The following is a 20774-nucleotide window of genomic DNA, read 5'->3' as shown; positions in this document are numbered from 1 at the left end:
TTAGGTAAATCCATTTGAATTTCACACACCCTGTGAGATTCAGGTTGAATCCTTCTAATAGGATGTGTGAAATTCAAATGGAGCTGTGTAATGTGTTAGTTCCATTTGAAATTCATACTCCCTCTGTGGAAGATATTTCCAAAACCTTCCACAGGGGTAGTGTGGATTTTACATGGAATATCCTAAATTTAATAACATCTTCATGTAAAATGCATTGTAGTGTGCAACATAGCCAAAATATTGTGGGATGTTGGGTTTCTCTGTTGCATCCCTGATGACAAACAACCCATCCCAAGTTGCTCCTTTAACATTTACTTTGACTTTTTGGATTTCATTGGTTAATAGAAAGTTGGTTCATTGTAATACAAGTTGGCGCTATTACTTCTCTCTGCATATAAGACATGCTCCTGCACTCAGATAGCACCCTGTTGTAGTTTCTTTTACAAACATATCAAAATTCAGCAGCAAGAATGAGACAGGTGCATAGCCCCTGCCATACAAACAATACAGACCTATCATGTAACATTTGACTGTAACATAAGATAGCATAGCCCCTGCCATACAAACAATACAGACCTATCATGTAACATTTGACTGTAACATAAGATAGCATAGCCCCTGCCATACAAACAATACAGACCTATCATGTAACATTTGACTGTAACATAAGATAGCATAGCCCCTGCCATACAAACAATACAGACCTATCATGTAACATTTGACTGTAACATAAGATAGCATAGCCCCTGCCATACAAACAATACAGACCTATCATGTAACATTTGAATGTAACATAAGATAGCATAGCCCCTGCCATACAAACAATACAGACCTATCATGTAACATTTGACTGTAACATAAGATACAGACAAGTTTGTCTAGTGATTCCAGTAACTGGAAATCCAAACCTGAATTCTAGTTCGGTTATCTATTTTGTTTGTGTTCCCCTGATGCAAAAGGACATGTCAAGACAGTTAATAGAAGTAGGAAGTAACTTCAAATGGTTTCATAACATTATACTTCCTATTACTGTATTCACTATATTCCCTGTGACTTGGGGATGATTTGAAGTGACCTCCACTTGAGATGAGTCTGGTATTTATTCCCAGCTATTATTTAAAAACAGGAACATGTAGCAGCCGACAAGTGTATCCTTTTGATATGGATGTATACATATTGCAAGGTATGAACAGAAATGATGGACAATACAATTTTGATTGTACATGGCAACAAAGGGGTTTAACTTAAAATAGTTTTATATTAATGTTACATTAAGATTGTACTCGGACACACAAAACAAATAAAACTCAAACTAATAGTTTGCCACTTATGTATGCTGTTTAATTTCTTATCATCTCATCATAAGTAGAATTTCAATTGCTGATTGAATTGAATTACAATGTTATTTCACAATCATTACTTTTGATTGCCCTTTTATAACAAAATCTACTATACGTAATCTCCTACTAATAAACTTATACATATACTATGGGAGGGAAGGGTGGGTTAAAAATTTGGAACACAAGGTATATATGACTTCACTCATCAACAGCACACATAAGAATGATTTGAAAACCCATTGAAACCAATTCAATCCATAAATCAATAATGTACATGGCAACAAAGGGGTTTAACTTAAAATAGTTTTATATTAATGTTACATTAAGATTGTACTCGGACACACAAAACAAATAAAACTCAAACTAATAGTTTGCCACTTATGTATGCTGTTTAATTTCTTATCATCTCATCATAAGTAGAATTTCAATTGCTGATTGAATTGAATTACAATGTTATTTCACAATCATTACTTTTGATTGCCCTTTTATAACAAAATCTACTATACGTAATCTCCTACTAATAAACTTATACATATACTATGGGAGGGAAGGTGGGTTAAAATTTGGAACACAAGGTATATATGACTTCACTCATCAACAGCACACATAAGAATGATTTGAAAACCCATTGAAACCAATTCAATCCATAAATCAATAATGCCAGTGGAAAATAACAACCACTTGAAACCAGCCAATAGACTACATGTACCAAGAAAGTTTTATCGCCTTGCCAATCTTAAATCTGTGATTAAATGCAAAAATTTCATTTGTCATTTAACTTTATTTATACCTCATTTTATTCCCAAGGTATGAACAGAAATGATGGACAATATTGTGGCATGTGCCTGAACTCATCATATGCCTATAGAAGCCTTCTCATAGAAGCTTCCAATTCACAGTTACAAATTTGTTATATTTCCACCAACATGGCCAAGAAAAAAACTTGTGTGTGTTCTATGAATAAAGTTGGTGCCAGGTAAGTAACTAGTTTTCTCTTCACTCTCCAAACAAAAGCTGCAATGTCATATACCAAAAGCTGTCAATTTATCTGTACTTTATTAATCACAGACACAGAAAACAGCAGTATTGAGAGGTTTTTCAAGCTACAATTTTTGTTTTTGTAAAGTTTGTAAAAGTTAATGTTAAATGGTTGAGATCAATGTTGCACCCAGTAAACACAAAATGTTTTGAAGACGTTATAAACATGTTACAAACAGGTTTTGGTTATGGCCAAAATGTTTTAAAGAATTTTTATGTTTTTATGTTTATTTAATAGATCATAAATTTGGACATTGGTAAACTTAATTAGACTGGTTTCTTTCAGTTTGAAGGGGCTTTTACTATGCAAATCAGCTAATTGACATGGTACTATTTTTAGAATATTTTGCTATCTACTGCTGATAGCAATGACAAAATTAACTAATTTCATGATTTCCCATTTCAATCTCTCTAAATAAGAGCAAGCAAACATGAAGATAAGCAAATTGAAAAAGCAAATAAGGAGAAAATACATGGCCAGTGGTGTAGCATCATAGGGGTGGGGGTGGTGATTGCAGGGGGGGGGGGTGAAAGGGCATCATGTCCCCTGTCAATCGATTTAAAATTTTGAAAATCCCTAAGGAAAATTGCAGAAAAGGTGCTTGGGTGCCCCTAGGGCCTGATGAGGGCCTACATGGCTAGTAACTATATAACATAAGCCCTGGGAGTAGAGCCTGGGTACAGTGATGAAAATTAGCTTGCCTAAAACATGTTAAAGCTGACCAAAAATGGTCAGTGTAATTTTTAAGCTTACCAACATTGTGTCCAATGCAGGTTCCAATCAGCCAATCACAGCCTTCTAAATGCACGCTCGAACCATGGTGGGAATGATTTTCTTAAGCTTTTGCAGTTCTATATGATAGAGAACAACTCGCGATGCATGATCATGCATCATCTTACAATGCTATGTCAGTGATCTGAGTGATCCGAGTATGCATTTCACTGATTTAGGCCTTATTTGTACACAAATCTTACCTTTATACTCCTTCAATAGTCAAAAATCTGCAGGTAGTTTGCTAAACAAGCTAGAAACCACCTAATTGATATGCTACACAGTCATTTGTAGCTTCGCTTTGAAGGATTTTATCGATAACAATTTAAAACTCGAAGGAAAACATTGTGACCAAGGTCAAAAGGTCAAAATCGTACAGGGTGCACACCAGTAAATAGCTCCCATTGACTTTCTGTACAAACAGGGTCCAGGAAATCGTCATTTTCTTGACTCCAGAGCGACTCAGTTCTTCAAAACTTACCCTTTCTGCAAGTCGAAGGTCAGATGAAGTCATCTATTGTAGAAATTATATACGAAGTCCAGCATTTTTTCCAGAAAAATGCCGACTAGATCACCCTATAGCCCATACAGCGCACGCCACCTTACGAATAGCTTGGTGTTTCTGAAATGTAACACATTTTGAAAGTTTAGCCAAATTGTAATAAAAGTCAGATCCTGCTCATTTTTCACAGACAATCTATTTCCCAGGCCTAAATGAGGATTAAATATGAATCAGGGCCTAATAGTTGGGTTTTAAGCCTTTTCTAATGGATTTAATTCAGTCGTATTGCACGTTTCCGCGTTTGAAACACTGATCTTTTTCTCCCAGGGTATAGGAGACTTGTATTTACTGGTGTGCACTCTTTAATAACATTTAAATGTCAGGTTATACAAGGTCATGAAAATGTTTTTAAAATATTTTATATGAAAAAACACTACAACAACATTTTGTAAATGTCAAAATGTTATTGCAAAATATTTTTGGCAAACATTTGTGCAAAATATTCTGTTAACACTTAAAAACAGTATGTTATAATGATTTGCATACAGTTTAGAAAATGTTTTTTGAATGGTATTAAAAAGCTTGCCAAAAACTGATTGCCCTTTACATATTACACCATCTGTAAACCATGCTGTGTATATTAAAGGTTTAAAGTTGTATTTATTTTCAAGTTTGTATATTTGACTGTTTAAAACATGAGATACTGACAAGATTTGATACATGTAGATTTGTCTAGGGATTCAAATACTTCATATTTAAATTTAAATTTCATTTCATTTCAATTTTATTAAAAAATAACCTCGTGGCCCTAAGGCCAAATTGCGTATTTTTTTACATGGTATAAAAGGTACAAAATCAATACATGCTTTTAAAATCAAAATACAACAGGAATAGAAAAAACATTTAATAATAAAATAAATTAAAAAAATTATTGCACAAGAATCAAGCACTGATAATGATATTGCCACAACACACCAAACTTAAATAAAATTATTCATGCCGCAAAAAACCCAAATTAGAAATCCTCACTTGCTCATTTATATAACTCAAGCACTTACTACTTACAGGCAACGAGCAACATACAAAATTACACTCACAATCTTGATGCAACAATACATGGACACTCCTAATATACACACACCCCAACTTAACTCACATGCACAGAAACTTGCACAGAAACATTACACTCACTTCCCATCAGCCTCTCTGGAACATGAATATATATTGCACTTTAAAAACTGCTAAACACTTAGAAATACACATTAAATACAAAGGAAAAAAATATATATCCTGAAAACAAACTTAAAAGGAGAATTTTTAAATAAAACCAAAATTATTACTCAAAAGCCAAGGAATCAGGAGCAATATAAGTGAAAGCGGCCAAAAAAAGCACCATTTAGTTAGCATTCAAAAGATTCACAAAAGAAGGCACAGGGCTTTGCTGAAAACGGTTTGTTTTTGAAGCCAATTGAGAAATATTTTTGCTATTTCTCAAGTTTCTACCATGGATGGCAAATCTGGTGGGCGGCAATAAATGATTTGTTCTTTCATTGTCACCAAGGCTTTTAGCAAATATAAGGCAGTATATATATATATTTGTCTAACTCTAAACCTGGAGTCTGTCCTTTGGTGACATTGAGGCATTTGATTTGTTTGGGTTTTGACAACTCTGGATAACCATACCAAGAAAGTCTCTGTTAAACTTATTTCCATTGGGGTCCATTTGAACACCTGGACAGGTTGGGAACAATCAGGGGTTAACACCCTACTCTTTTCAAAACTGGCTGCGAGACACATGTACAGGTATGGCTCTCTGTACATGGGACCTGATGGTTTAATCCCGGGTTTAACGTCCCCTCCAAAGGAGGGAGTACTTTCATGATTCATTTACCCAATTCTAAATGAACCATCGGGAGAGCGGACATATATTGTAACAAATGTAACTTATAAAAGGATTTCATAACATAACACATCCTATTGCTGTTGTTCACTGCTTTTAAGCGGTGAACAATGTCAGTACAGTAATAGGATGTATCAATCAGTAATGGGATGTAACAATCTATCATTCTTAAAACAGATTCATCAGGATTGTTCATAGTTCATTCAATTGACAAAGGTTCTTTTTTTCAGATCCCAAGAAACTGATACTCACTCAAGATATTTCAATTCCTGTCAGGAATCTTGTTACTCTGGTCTTGTGTTTAAATGATATAAACGATAATATTTGTCATAAATTGTCTATCAAAAGCTAGTTATAGGGCTTGTCTTTGAAATATCTTAACCACACTTTCAAATTCTGCTACAAATATTTGCTGTCCATCCTCTGAAATAGCAATACCTGCTGGGTAATAAAGTCCTGTGATGACACAACCCAGACACTGATCACCATCTGCTGTGTACCGATATACACCTGCAGGGTTACCACCATTTACAACAAATATCTCACCTTGCTTACTACAGCAAACAGAGTCAGGTGACCAATTAGTGACTCCTTGAGGAGGCTGCACTTCTCTGACATTGTTACCAGAGTAATCCATCAGTTGTAGGGTATCACAAATCTGAGCAGCAATATCTCCCTTGGAGGTGACAGCAAGCCACCTTGGTGTTCTAGGTGTAGCAAACTTGGATATGAGTTGGCCATTAGTATGATGGATGGAGATTGTGTTGCCGTGTAACCCAGCTATGACTCTGCCTTTTGAATCTACAGCTAGTGCCCAAGGAAGGGCATCATAGGTATCATAGGTAGATGCCTGGGGATACTTCAACATTTTGCCTCGACTATCATAAAACAGAAGCTCAGTCTCACCAGGGAGGATGTATCTATTGTCTGGAGTGATGGTAATGTCATGCAGGGTTACATCAAATGGGCCTTGGAAGGTGTACTTGACATCACCAGTCTGTGAGAATACTTTGGGAGAGTAATATAAGCTAGTCAGTGCCACTTCACCCTCTGAATTGACAGTAATTCCCCATGGGTGATATAATTCAGGCTTAGTATCAAACTGTCCAGTTTGCTTCCATCTCTCCCCTTTCAACACACTGACTACATCAGGAACCTCTAGCTTAGTGACTTCCTCTACACCAACATACCCCAACATCTCATTTGCAGCCTTAGGTTTGGTCATCTCATTCAGCTCTTCAAGACTAGCTGATAAAGTTGGGTACAGTGATGCTATGTCATAATCTGATCCCATCTGGGTGACTTTAGTGGCAAGGGCACAGGCATTCTCAACTTTAGCTACTGATGACTGAAGTTCAACTTTCACCTTTTCTATGTTGACAATGTTATCATCTTTCTTTGCTTTCAGCTCAGCCTTGTATTTGTCATACATCATATCCAACATCTGTTTATGTCGGTTCCTGATTTCTTCCACTCGTTTATCAGCTTCTTTTAGGGAAGTAGTCAGTAGCCTTTCCACTGTTTCAGTCTCCTGGATAGCATCTTGAAATTCCTTCTTCAACTCTTCACCTTGCCCTGTAAGTTGGACCAGTCTTGCTGCCTGCTTCTTAGATGCCTCTTTTAGAGTGATGTAATCATGATCTCGGCAGTGTTGTTTCATCACAATGCAGTCTCGGCATACAGGCTTCTTACAAGTCTCACAGTAAAACTTCTTGGTCTCTCCTTCATGATCGTTGCATTTCTGATCTTGGCTGGTTGCCAATGGGAGTAGGACCTTCCCAGATCGAAGATCTTCTATATTGACAACCCTGTGGTATTGTGAAAAAATTTTGAGTGTATTGTGTGCAGCATGGCAGGTTTGGCAGAAGAATTCCTTACAGTCTAGGCAGTGGACTATTGGTTTCTTGTCTGGTAGGTTACAGTTAGTACAAATAGAATGTGCAGCAGCCTCACATATCTGTAAAGCAAACCAAGAGTAAAATTTACATTGATTATATGTGCACTAATTAAATGGAAATTGTTGTTCAAATCATCTCACTCTTACACTTTTGAATTAATTAAAAGGGGAACATTTATGAAATCTTTTTCAAACTTATAATAACCCATCGCTAGTCCTAAAATGTAGTGCAGTCAACTGTTGTACTCCACACACTTCATCACATAAATATAACAAGGGATGTATGTACAACACCAATGAAAACTCATGAAACTTGATGTAAATGGTGTATTTACACCCTTTTTGATGTTAACGGATGAGTTAAAAATATGTACACTCATAAAAAGGTTTTGTAACTATAATATGGCAGGTCACTGGATCAGTTGTGGATGGATTAGCAAGTTTCATGCCATCAAACCGGTGATTACTTACTCGAATGCCTGTATGGAATTTTGAACCTTCATGGAACAGTTTGGTTTTTAAAAAATGGTAGTGAGTCAAAATTCAGTCAATTGGGATTGTTTCCTAGTGTAAAATGAGATTGTTCTCTTTCTCACTCTTCCCTGCACTCTATATGGAGACTCCTACAGTTCTCCATTTCTTAGATAGGTTTTTAGAGCTACACAATAATAATAGGGGATGAATTATCATTAACTTATCAAGTCTTTGGTTTTTAAATTAATACATTATTTCTTTACATGTACCTTAAGTTTCTCCATATCCAGTGTTTCTTGTAGAGTATTAGCCATAAAATGTGCAGGAAATCCAGACACTCCTTCTTTTGGTACTGCTGTGGGATTCCTACAGTTTGGACACAGAATGTGTGTCTTTCCTTGACAATATCTTGTCAAACACTCATGGCAGAAGCAATGTAAGCATGGCAATCCTCTTGGTTGATTGTATTGATGCAAACAGATCCCACACTCTAATAAATCCTGTATGAGTTTATTAGCAGCCATTTACAGGTTTCAGTAGGGAAGCTATAGGAAATGGGGTGTATGTAAACAGTACAAGCACTACTACACCTATATGCGCAAAGTGGTATATCTGTATGAAAGTTACAGTCTGTCGGATATGAACAAACAACAAACTTTTTGTACCTTGCATGATAGTTACATGCACATGCATTCACAGCAGTATTGCACCCGATAATTGCACATGCCAGGGAAAGTCCCTTCCGCTTCATGCTCTGCAGACTAAAGAGAACTTGGGAGGTGAAAGTTCAATAGGATACTCCCTTGTATAGTATATTTAAACTTTTTTTAATTTTCAATATGGTACTTAAAGGTACACCAACATGATTATAATATTTATAGTATCTACAGCATAACAATTATATTGAAAATGACTGACTTTAACTAAAATGTTTTCTAGAAACTATTCTTTGTCAAAAATGTTTGGTTTAATCAATGTACTAAGTTAATGAGCTAAATTTTTGACAATATTTTGCTAAAATCCATGCATAAATGTTCAGGGTATTTTTATTTTGCATTTTTTGCCTTAAAACTTAGTCAAAGTGTTTCAGATATGTTCTAATGTATTATATTGTCTAGCCACCCTCTAATTTGCATAATGCACAATTATATGCTAATTTGCATAAATGCTAATTAAATATGCAAATATGCAAACTACAGGGTGGATAGGCTATATTATACAAATATTGACTGCTATGAGGGGCACAGTTAAAATGATAGGCCCGAGGTGATGTCAAAACCATGACTATGCCCGAAGCGAAGCTGAGGGCATAGTCATGGTTTGACATCACCGAGGGCCTATAATTTTAAACTGTGCCCAATATTAAGCAGTCAATATTTGTTTTATATAATAATAATATAGATTCTTCTCATTTGATTGGTTAAAAGATTTCCTGAGCTGACAAGGCCTACAAGTACAAGTTTTCAACTGCATAGTTAGGCCTTTATTAAGCTTAAATGCAGTGTATATATGCAAGAGCAAGGGTGCAGAATTTGGACCGATATCTACCGATTTCATATCTAAAACCCTACCGTTTCTGTGCTAACACCACACACTACCGCGCCGAGTCTTCAGATCGTACGGTAGTAATTTGTCTAAAAAGTGACATTTGGCAGGTATAAATCCTTGACATGTAACAGATTGTAAACAAATCACTGCACTCAATACGGCGGTGAAAGGTCGTCATCTGCATTTTCAAATTCATCGCGAACTGTGACCACTATAGTCTCTTTTACAACACTAATCAACGCCGACCGTATAGTGGGTGCGCAATGTATACGAGCGACATGTGTATTCGGGGTTGCGACTATTCAATTATTTATCGGGCACAGTTGAATCTATGCCCTGGGCATAGTTGCTTATGACGTCATCTTGAGACATAAAAAGGGGTCACAGCTATTTTAATGACTCCACTTTTAACCAATCAGATGAGAGGAATCTATATATGAGGTATATAAAATACATTAAGTTGTAAAAGTTTCAGTTTCCTCTACATGTACTGCAAGCAGTTTGTAAACTCAAGATTTAACTTAAAATGTTGTCATAACATTGTACCCAGGCCCATAGCAAGGATTTGTTGTGGGGTATGACATTGTCAAAAAGTGGACCTTTTCACCAAAATATATTCGCTTACATGCAAGTAGTAGATGCAACCCCCTAAAAATGGTCTTTTCAGGCTAATCTGAAAGGTTTTTGGTCCCTTTGTTAATATTTCTTTATAATTTGCAGCTTCTTTGGTACATTCTTACTTTTTTGTCGCTGGAAAGTGGATCGTTTTGTCCATTTTGGGATACATTATCTTGCACCCCCGCCTGGCAGTCAAGATTAATAGGAAAATTTTCACTGGAAAATTTTCTGGACACGTGACACCCATGGGCGCAGACATATTAGCATTATGGAATGTGACCCCGAGCACAGCGGGTGGTCTTCCAATGTATTTGAATAGGAAGAATTTCTCCTTGGATGCATAATGAGTTACTTGTCGGAAGTTAATAACGTTATAACAAAAGTTTCCGTAGATAAATATATTTGAAATTACGTTTTGATGATATTGTGCAGAAATTAAGATTACATAATATTCAATAAATTTGCAATGCACGAATTTCTATCGAAATTGCTGCCAAAATACTATTCCAATTTAAAATAACTAAGACTTGAATAGCAAGGTCACCGCCGGGGGTCAGGGATCAGGCTCGAGGTTACACTCACATTGAAACGCATTGGTCACGTGTCCAGAAAATTTTCCCGTGAAAATTTACCTATTAATCTTGACTGCCTGGCTACAGGTCTTATGGTATACCTCACTATGGCCTCATCCCAATGACATAGTTCAATAACTTCAATTAAACAATCATAGTGCAAAATTTGATCTAAAGTTGCAGAGCATGATTTTTACCCAAATTTTCAAAAGTCATTCAATAAATGTACAAATGTATTAGAGTTAAAGAACTGTGCCCCTGGTAGATGAGCATGTTGTGGATCCTAGTGCCTCCTTTACTGCAGCTCACTACTTGAATGACAGATTGTTATGTCTATGCAGTTAAAATTTACTCCCGTTAAGACTATCATTGCAATATTTCTATGGTATGAACAGACATGATTGACTATATAATCTTGATTTGCAAATCAGGTACTATTTGACTGAAAAAAGGAGATACAGACTGGACACATCAAGACATATTGCAACAAAAGGGTGCAACTTAAAATGGTTTTATAACATACCTCTTATATTATTACTGTTGTTCACTTAGGGATTCAATCATGTTTCACCGTTGTTCAGCACCGATTAACAACGATGCGTCCGCGTCGTCTGTGTGGTTTACTTCGAGAGGGCAGCTTTAGCTGCCCGAGCGAAGTAAACCACACAGACGCGCCAGATGCGAAGTTGTTAATGGTGATGAACAACAGCGAAACATGATTGAATCCCTTTCAACAACGAAAACAAGCTAAAGATTGTCTAATTCACATGATTCTTTCATTCGGAATATCCGTTTGTCATTGCCACTCAACCTTACAAGAAGATTGATGATTTCTCTGTTGATATCAGCAATAAAACTAAAGAATAAAGCGGTAATGTTTAGCTGTTACTTTATTATTAAGAAAATGTTTACGCATAAGTTCCAGATAAGACGAATTTTACGCGCTCACGCGTAACACGTTCGCGTAACCTTGCATTCGCGTATACGCTACTGGAAAAGTGTGGATTCATCACAGATTAACAACGGTTGGCTCCTGTACAAAGGTATAGGAAGAGTTGTTGAATGCTGAAAAAATACAGATTGTTTTGTTACAGATTACATTGTTTTGGAAAAACTACCTTGAGGAAGTTAGACATGGTCAGAAAAAATCATGAAAGCACAACAACTTGACAAGTGCACAACAAAATACTTGTTTTTGGTCACACATTGAGTATAGTATATTTATTGTGTACCCCTCCCCATGCCTGACACCAGCAGCAGTACATGTAGACAATGGTAGAGTTATTCAAATATCCTCATCTTTGTCATTTCATCACTGTATGTTGAGCAGATGTTTGATCACAATTTGTTGCTGTCTATTAAGAGCTAGTTAATGGCTTTGTCTTTGAAATATCTTAACCACACATTGGCTGGATTCTACTACAAATAGTTGCTGTCCATCCTCTGAGATAGCTATACCTTGTGGGAAATCAAGTCCTGTGATGACACAACCCAGACACTGTTCACCATCGGCTGTATACCGATATACAGCTTTAGGGATACCGCGGTTCACAACAAATATCTCACCTTGCCTACTACAGCAGACAAAGACAGGCTTCCAATTAGTGACTCCTTGAGGGGGCTGCACTTCTTTGACATTGTTACCAGAGTAATCCATCAGTTGAAGGGTACCAGAGTAACCAATCGTAGCAGCAATATCTCCCTTGGAAGTGACAGCAAGCCACTGTGGTGTGTCAGATATAGCAAATTTGGATATGAGTTGGCCATCTGCATGATGAATGGAGATTGTGTTGCCTTCTAATCCAACTATGATCCTGCCTCTTGAGTCTACAGCTAGTGGCACAGGATCAGATGGTTTGTCATTTGTATCATAGGTAGATGCCTTGGGATATTTCAACCTGTTGCCTTGACTGTCATAAAACAGAAGCTCAGCTTCACCAGGGAGGATGTATCTGTTGTCTGGGGTGATGGCAATGTCATACATGGATGCCTCTAATGGGCTTTGGAAGGTGTACTTGACATGTCCAGTCTGAGAGAATACTTTGGCAGAGTTATGTAATCTGGTCAGTGCCACTTCACCCTCAGAATTGACAGTAATTCCCCATGGGTAAGATAATTCAGCCTTAGTACTAAACTGTCCAGTTTGCTTCCATCTCTCCCTTTTTAACACATTGACTACATCAGGAACCTCTAGCTTAGTGACTTCCTCTACACCAATATATCCCAACATCTCATCTGCATCTCCAGGTTTGGTCATCTCATTCAGCTCTTCAAAACTAGCTGATAAGGTTGGGTAATGTGATGCTATGTCATAATCTGATCCCATCTGGGTGACTTTAGTGGCAAGCTCACAGGCATTTTCAACTTTAGCTTTTGATGTTTGAAGCTCAACTTTCAATTTTTCTATCTTGACAATGTTATCACCTTTCTTTGATTTCAGCTCAGCCTTGTACTTGTCATACATCATTTCCAACATATGTTTATGTCGGTTTCTGATTTCTTCCACTCGTTTATCAGCTTCTTTTAGGGAAGTAGTCAGCAGCCTTTCCACTGTTTCAGTCTCATGGATAGCATCTTGGAATTCCTTCGTCAACTCTTCACCTTGCCCTGTAAGTTGGACTAGTCTTGCTGCTTGCTTCTTAGACGCCTCTTTTAGAGTGATGTAATCATGATCTCGACAGTGTTGTTTCATAACAATGCAGTCTCGGCATACAGGCTTCTTACAAGTCTCACAGTAGAACTTCTTGGTCTCTCCTTCATGATCCTTGCATTTCTGATCTTGGCTGGTTGCCAATGTAATGTAATGGGAGTAGGGCCTTTCCAGATTGAAGATCTTGTATGTTGACAATCTTGTGGTCTTGTGAAATTTTGAGTGTATTGTGTGCTGCGTGACAGGTTTGGCAGAAGAATTCCTTACAGTTTAGGTAGCGGACTATTGGTTTCTTGTCTGGTAGATTGCAGTTGGTACAAATTGAATGAGCACCAGCCTCACATATCTGTAAACAAATCAAAAGATAAATTTACATTGATTATATGTGCACTAATTGAATGGAAATTGTTGTTCAAATTATCTCACTCTAACACTTTTGAATTAATTAAAAGGAGAACATTTATGAAATCTTTTTTCAGACTTATAATAATCCATCGCTAGTCCTACAATGTAGTGCAGTCAACTGTTGTACTCGACACACAAAATGGATTTCATCACATGAATATAACAAGGGATGTATATGCACAACACCAATGAAAACTCATGAAACTTGATGTAAATGGGGTATTTATACCCTTTTTGATGTTAACGGATGAGTTGAAAATATCTACATTCATAAAAAGGTTTTGTAACTATAATATGGCAGGTCACGGGATCAGGGTGGATGGATTAGCGAGTTTCATGCCATCAAACTGGTGATTCGAAAATGTGGATGCCTGTATGGGATTTTGAGCATTCATGGAACAGTTTGGTTTTTTAAAAATGGTAGCGAGTCAAAATTCATTCAATTGGGATTGTTTCCTAGTGTAAAATGTGATCATTCTCTTTCTCACTCTTCCCTGCACTCTCTTATGGAAACTCCTACAGTTCTCCATTTCTTAGGTATGTTTTTAGAGCTACACAATAATAATGTGTAGGGGATGAATTCTCAAAATTATCTGCCAAAAATAAATCTGCCCAAAACTATGTACCAAAAACCACTCTTCTCTTAGACCTGTGAAATAAAAAATACTTGTCCCCCTTCTGAGGCATGTCAAAAATGTTAGCCCCTTATTATTGCACCCAGGGGTTACATGTAATTATTGCACCACCCCTTAGAAATATGTATAAGTAATGTATATTTAATTATTATCAAGTCTTGGGTTTTAAATTAATACATTATTTCTGTATATGTACCTTAAGTTTCTCCATATCTAGTGTTTCTTGTAGAGTATTAGCCATAAAATGTGCAGGAAATCCAGACACACCTTCTTTTGGTACTGCTGTGGGATTCCTACAGTTTGGACACAGTATGTGTGTCTTTCCTTGGCAATATCTTGACAAACACTCATGGCAGAAGCAATGTAAGCATGGTAATCCTCTTGGTTGATTGTATCGATGTAAACAGATCCCACACTCCAATAAATCCTGTATTAGTTTATGTGCAGCCATTACAGGTTGAGTAGGGAAGCTAGAGGAACAGGTGTATGTAAACAGTACAAGCATTACTACACCTATATGCGCAAAGTGGTATATCTGTATGAAAGTTACAGTCTGTCCGATATGAACAAAAGACAAACTTTTTTGCCTTGCCTTAAGTTACTGTACATGCATTCACAGCAGTATTGCAGGGAAAGGCCCTTCCACTTCACGCTCTGTGGCTCTGCAGACTTGAGTGAACTTGTGAAAGTTCAAAATAGTGTTATTTTATGCACTGAGATACTAACAAATAACACACGGCAGCAATAACCATAATAACATCCAATTATGATGCATATCCAAAGGCTGCCTTGTGTTTTGTTATATTAATAGTGTTATTTTATGTAATTAGATACTAACAAATAACACAAGGCAGCAATGATGTATATTGTGTTATGTGCCTGAACTCTTCATATATATATAAGTTACTCCTGATAGAAATTTCTGATTCAGATTTTCACAAATTTGTTGTATATAGTTCCACTGCAGTAAGTTTCTTCGCCATCCAAATAGATGCAATGTTGCATATACCAAATGCTGTCAATTTCAATATCAGAACTCGATCAGCCCCCCCCCCACACACACACACAAAACAGCATCAACAGGTTTGTCAAAGTACAATTTCTGGTTTTGTAAAATTTGTAACAAACATTCAGAATGAATGGTTTAGTTTGTCAGATGTGAAGAAACAAACAACTTTTTTTTCTTGTATTTGAAGTTTCATGTAAAGTGGCATGTTGCACACAGCCTAGAAAGTCCCTTTCATCTTATGGTTCTAGGTTAAGTGAACTCCGCACTTTTTACATAATCCGGTTCATTTTAGTCAACCAACAGTTCATACTTTGTCCTTTGCAAAGTCACTTTTTTGCTGAAAAGTAAGCCTAGTGCCAACTCCAAATTTTTGTGATGAAGAAACAAACTCTTTTGTTTGAAACATTACATGTAATACTAAATGTACAAAGTTAAGCTCTCCAGTTTATTCAACACATTTTAATAACATTTAAATTTTGGGTTTATATAAAGGTCATGAAAATGTTTTTCAAACATTATTGTTAAATAATTTGGGCAAATATTTGTGCAAATTTTGCTGCTTCGACCAACAATACATCGTATACCCTTAAACATGTTAGATAGGGATTGTTTATAATAGTTTGTTATTCCGCATTATGTACAATTTATGACAATCAGGAAGGGGCGTTGAGGATATTTTGCTCCATTCAGAGTGGGGAGGTTATTTTTGTTCACTGCATGAAGGGGCATTTAATTTTTGGCACACCATTTTGAACTTTACACTCCCCCAGGTAACATAATTATTGCTTGGTCCCTTACTTATTTTGGTTATACTTTTATTCATTTATTTAGCCTGATATATTCACTTTGAAACACAAGTGTCACTCCTGTCCCAAGTTCACAATGAAAGTGTTTTTATTATAAATATACTGAGTTTTGAGCACTGTATTAACGCAACTCATGTTATTAGTCAAATTTACTGCACATGATATTCCCTCAAGTATTCAATGACCTCTGCCATATACCAAGGTCATAACTGAAAAGCACTATGTTAAATGTAGTTTATGTACTACTTCTGGCAATACCGTACTAAATTTATCCTTGACCGTTTATAGTGCACCAATATCTGTCTGTTCAGAAGGATATCGATGTACGCGGTACTTTCCCGATATGGCTGGTGATGTAATAATCTGATTAACTACCATAGCAATAGGTGAAAACAATTTTTGAATATACCGTACATTCATGCGGTACCTCTGCATTGATATCATGCTGATCACTCGTACCTGCAAGATTAGTATCTTTGAAAAGACCGGTATTGTATTCAATCTATGATTGCAGACATACACAGGTGATGAGTGCAACCTGCTTGTAGTGCAGCGCGATATATTCAAAATTGTTTTCACCTATTGCTATGGTAGTTAATCTGATTTATTACCTCACTTCGCCAGTGTATAGAAAGGAGTTTCTGGACAATTTCTGACCTCACATAATATTTTATACACCAAAATATTGTGATTCTTCTCCCAAACACACTTAGTAATAGTTGCTTTAAAGACTCCTTTAAGTTGTTATGCATCTTGTAACCACACCAGGTGCATGCCAATATGTGGAACAGCAAGTGAATTTGATTAGTTTTGACTCGTATATTTTCGTTAGTGAACTGAATTCTACAGAGGCAGCAACAGAGCCCTGCGATGCAACAGAGCTAGATGTAAATTTATTATATTATAAGATTCTTTGAAATCAAAATTAAGTTAAATTATCAGAATGGGTTTTCATTTTATTGAGCCTTGATTTACTATGAAAAAACAATAATAGCATGTGATATGTGCAGGGGTGTGAGAGTGTAAATTTAAATTAATTAAATTCAAACTATATTATTTTGATTTTCAGCTCTTTTTCTGCACTTGCTCTGTATAAAGGTATAACAGCATTTCAGACTTTCCATACCTGCTTCACACATTTTCTATCTATAGTCACTCGCCACCATTGGTGAGGTTCTGAACGTAATTTGTACAAAAAATTAAACAAAATTAAATTTCTTTTCATTTAGTATATGTATTGGGCCAAGAGAAGACATCTTGTACTTCCCACAATGCATTTCTTCCCTGTATACTGATTTGCTATTCATGGGTCAATACTATAAGGACTCATATCCATAGGCTGTTCCCTTGTTCCGTGTTTACTTTTTCCCATGTGACCTGCCACACAGACAACGAACCTTTGTTTTGCTTAGTGGCCGCTACGGTTCGTTGTCTGTGTGGCAGGTCACATGGGAAAAAGTGAACACGGAACAAGGGCACACGCCACAAGGGAACAGCCTATGGATACGAGGCCTAAGAAATACCTGAATTGCAAGATCTGGATGAGCTCTGATAATGGGCTATTCCATGTAAAATCCACACTACCCCTGTGGAAGATTTAGCTTAAGTTTTCCACAGGGGGGGGGGTATGTTGTACTGAATAGCAAATCAGTACATGATATCATCTCTGATTAAGACCTTCGTATAAACTAACCATACAAACAGGTTATCAAATCAAGTAAATTATCACTTGTTGGTTCTCTTAACCTGTTGAAGTTCCATGCCATCGTTTCTTCATAACTACACTGTTAAAATGGTTGTGTAATTTTTGCAGCACTGTTTACTATATGAACCTTGCAAGTAAAATTCGAACACTGAAAAGGTTAGGTAAAATCTTTAAGCTAAACTGTAAAAATCACTGTGGATGTATCTGCTATTAGGGACATTTAATATTTACGCCAGGGGGAATGGGAATTTTTGATTTTAAAAATATTTTTACGTTCCCTCGCCCCCATGGTTCAAATAAAAAATTCAGATTCCCTTCACAAGACCCCCCAAAAAAATTCTCTCATACCCCCTGGCGTATATATTGAACGGTCCCTTATAAGTGTCACACAAAGTGAACCTACATGCCGCAAAAGAATAAAAATGACATACTTGCTTATTTCGGGTGGTTTTCCCGAACCACAACAGCTTTCCATATCCTCCTGTCCTGCATCGCCGTTCCCAGGTCTGATGCTTATAGTCCAGTGTCCTGCTTGAGAACATCTGCATATGTAAGGGGTGGTCTTCCAGGGTTTCTTGTTCCGTGTTTGAGTGTCCAGGTTTTCAGATTGGCGACAGGTTCGCACTTACTCCTGAAGCAGTGTCCAGCGAAGCATGTCCTCCTTTCTCTAATCTTCTCTGAGAGTCTTGGCAGGTCTCCATACAGCTATTTGTTGTTTATATGCTGCTTCCAATGGATGTTGTACAGGGTGTAACAATAAAATTTGTACAATTGCATTTTGACTTCTCAGGAAAAAACTAAAAGATTTATGGCACAAATGTTATATGCAATGCAATCAGTAATAATTTGGCTAAAAGAAGAAGTTTAGCTGGTGTCTTTACTAGATTGGGTTTAAAAGTTACGTGCGAATAATTAAATCGTCCAGAAAACGTGTTGGGCCACTTTTGCCATGTTTTGCATATCAAGTTTGAACGCGTGAGATATGCTTATCGTGCATTAAACATCAAAGAACAGATACAAAAGAATTACAAGTGGTGTTTCTTCATAATTTATAATTAACATGAACTTAATAATAATATGATATTTCTTTAAATCTATAAATGAAGTCATGAAATTTCTTTTAAATTATCTTATAAATAAAGTAATTTCTCATATCCCTTAGATATCAATGGTAAAACTGAGAACAGTTTTTGCATCTATAAGTACAAAACAATAACATTTTTTGAAATTAAGTTCAGCTGGGCTTCTAGCTGTTCTGGGGCGATCACTATTGCCAGCATTTCTGTTAACAAATTCTAGATATTTCTCATAGGTATATGTAATTGTATGCCTTGAAATGAGTTTGGAAAATGAGCTATAAAGAATCGCATGGTTTCTGCTTGACTCCTTGTGCTACTACCGAATGTCACAACCATAAAAATATGCTCTTCCAACGTGAATAGGGGTTGAAGTTGTTGGGCTGCAGCCACGATTTCTAGTAAATGAGGTTGCTATGTCAGTGCTTAGTTGTGACTTTCAAAAATCAAGGAGATATTCTATTTAGAGAATAAGCGATAGGAATTTTATTTTGCCTATCCTCTACCGTGTGATAGCGACAGGCAGGTCCAATATTTTGAGTAGTGGATGCCGGCGCAGCCGGTATCCACTACGATAAAAATATTGGACCTGCCTGTCGTCTATCATAGGTAGAGGATAGGCAAAATAAAAATTCCTATCGTTTATTCTCATTCTTAGTCAGTTAAATATTATTTTAATAACTGTAAACAATTTTTTTAAGCAAAAACTAAGTTAACGTCATAAAACTCCCTCATTATAAAATGAACGAAACTTGTTTACAACTTCACGTATTCTGTTGCGGCGATTGCTAGCGATCGCGTATTCCGCACTTGTCACGCATTACAGCGCAATACATACGCCGCACCTCTACAAGCGTGTAAGGCATTATCAAGACGCATGATGACGTGGGGTCGCTCTACGGCCTGATAAACGGCACCAAATCTTGCGATTGTCCAATCAAAAATGTGTCTACGAACTAGACCACTCCCACTGACTAAGAATATGTAATCATTTCTACCTGTTCGAATACCCCATTGTTTAAAACTACCTATCATAAGAGCATCGTCCAACTGGCCATGGTTCAACTCTATTCAGTCACTTTTGTAACACTTAGACAAAAGTGGCCCAAGCGGTTTTAAGACTAGGTTACATAATTGGCCATATCTTCACTTGTATACCATCGATTTTGTTGGCACAAAGTTTATCTGGTGGCTAAAGAAATTATCTTGATAGGCATATAAATATCAAACCAAAAATTAAGCGGCATACTTGTTTCATCCTATTTTCAAAATTGTACAAATTTTATTGTTACACCCTGTACACTGCCCTAAGCATTCAAGTGTAACAGCTCTTTAGATAGTTTTGGAGTTATGGTCCAGGCTTCGCATCCATATGTTAACACAGACTCCACTGTTGCACTGAAATCCAGCAGTTTAAATTTCTTTGGTATAGAGCAGACTTCCAGATCTTGTTTAGGCTGTTACATGCTCAAAAATGACATAAAAATCATTATTGTATCAAAATTTGTTACTAGACTCAGTCAAAAGGACTATAGGGAAGTTCAATTTTAATTTAAAATAGGGTCTGTGGATTTTAACGAATCAAACTGCAATTGTTTGACATGGTTATTATAAAAAATGTGTCAAACTATGTGGACCTTAACTGCTGTGAAATTGTGACAGAAGATCAGTGGCAGTGTTTACTCAGAGGTTGTATGGCGCAATTTTGGCCCACTGAAAATTATATTTGGCTCACACAAATATGCAATGCTGTATTGCAATTAGTCAATTTGAGGAATTACTGAGCCAAATTGGGCCAATTTTTGGGGGGGGATGCTTCATTTGGCG

At 36.6% G+C, this 20774-nt stretch overlaps 3 protein-coding genes across 3 annotated transcripts in view; 1 reads left to right on the top strand and 2 right to left on the bottom strand.

Moving 5' to 3' along the window:
- Positions 1-4660: 4660 nt before the first annotated feature.
- LOC140162149 (E3 ubiquitin-protein ligase TRIM56-like) lies at positions 4661-8640 on the bottom strand. Its single transcript, XM_072185423.1, has 2 exons — positions 8193-8640; positions 4661-7509 (listed from the first exon to the last, which is right to left on the bottom strand). The coding sequence occupies exons 1-2, from the start codon at positions 8445-8447 to the stop codon at positions 5905-5907; spliced, it is 1860 nt and encodes a 619-aa protein (XP_072041524.1). The 5' UTR covers positions 8448-8640; the 3' UTR covers positions 4661-5904.
- A 3390-nt stretch (positions 8641-12030) lies between these two features.
- Positions 12031-14802, bottom strand: LOC140163242 (E3 ubiquitin-protein ligase TRIM45-like). Its single transcript, XM_072186640.1, has 2 exons — positions 14548-14802; positions 12031-13545 (listed from the first exon to the last, which is right to left on the bottom strand). Exons 1-2 carry the CDS (start codon positions 14800-14802, stop codon positions 12031-12033), a joined length of 1770 nt encoding a protein of 589 aa, XP_072042741.1.
- Positions 14803-16912: 2110 nt separating this feature from the next.
- Positions 16913-20774, top strand: part of LOC140163241 (uncharacterized) — a 42525-nt gene continuing 38663 nt past the window's right edge. Inside the window, exon 1 of the mRNA XM_072186638.1 lies at positions 16913-17053. Coding sequence (XP_072042739.1) covers positions 16913-17053 — 141 coding nt within the window. The remainder of the gene's footprint in view (positions 17054-20774) is intronic.

This window comes from Amphiura filiformis, chromosome 10, assembly GCF_039555335.1.
Source record: "Amphiura filiformis chromosome 10, Afil_fr2py, whole genome shotgun sequence".
Lineage (NCBI taxonomy): Eukaryota > Metazoa > Echinodermata > Ophiuroidea > Amphilepidida > Amphiuridae > Amphiura > Amphiura filiformis.
The sequence above is the reverse complement of the archived record's forward strand: the minus strand, read 5'-3'. Positions and strand labels throughout refer to the sequence as shown.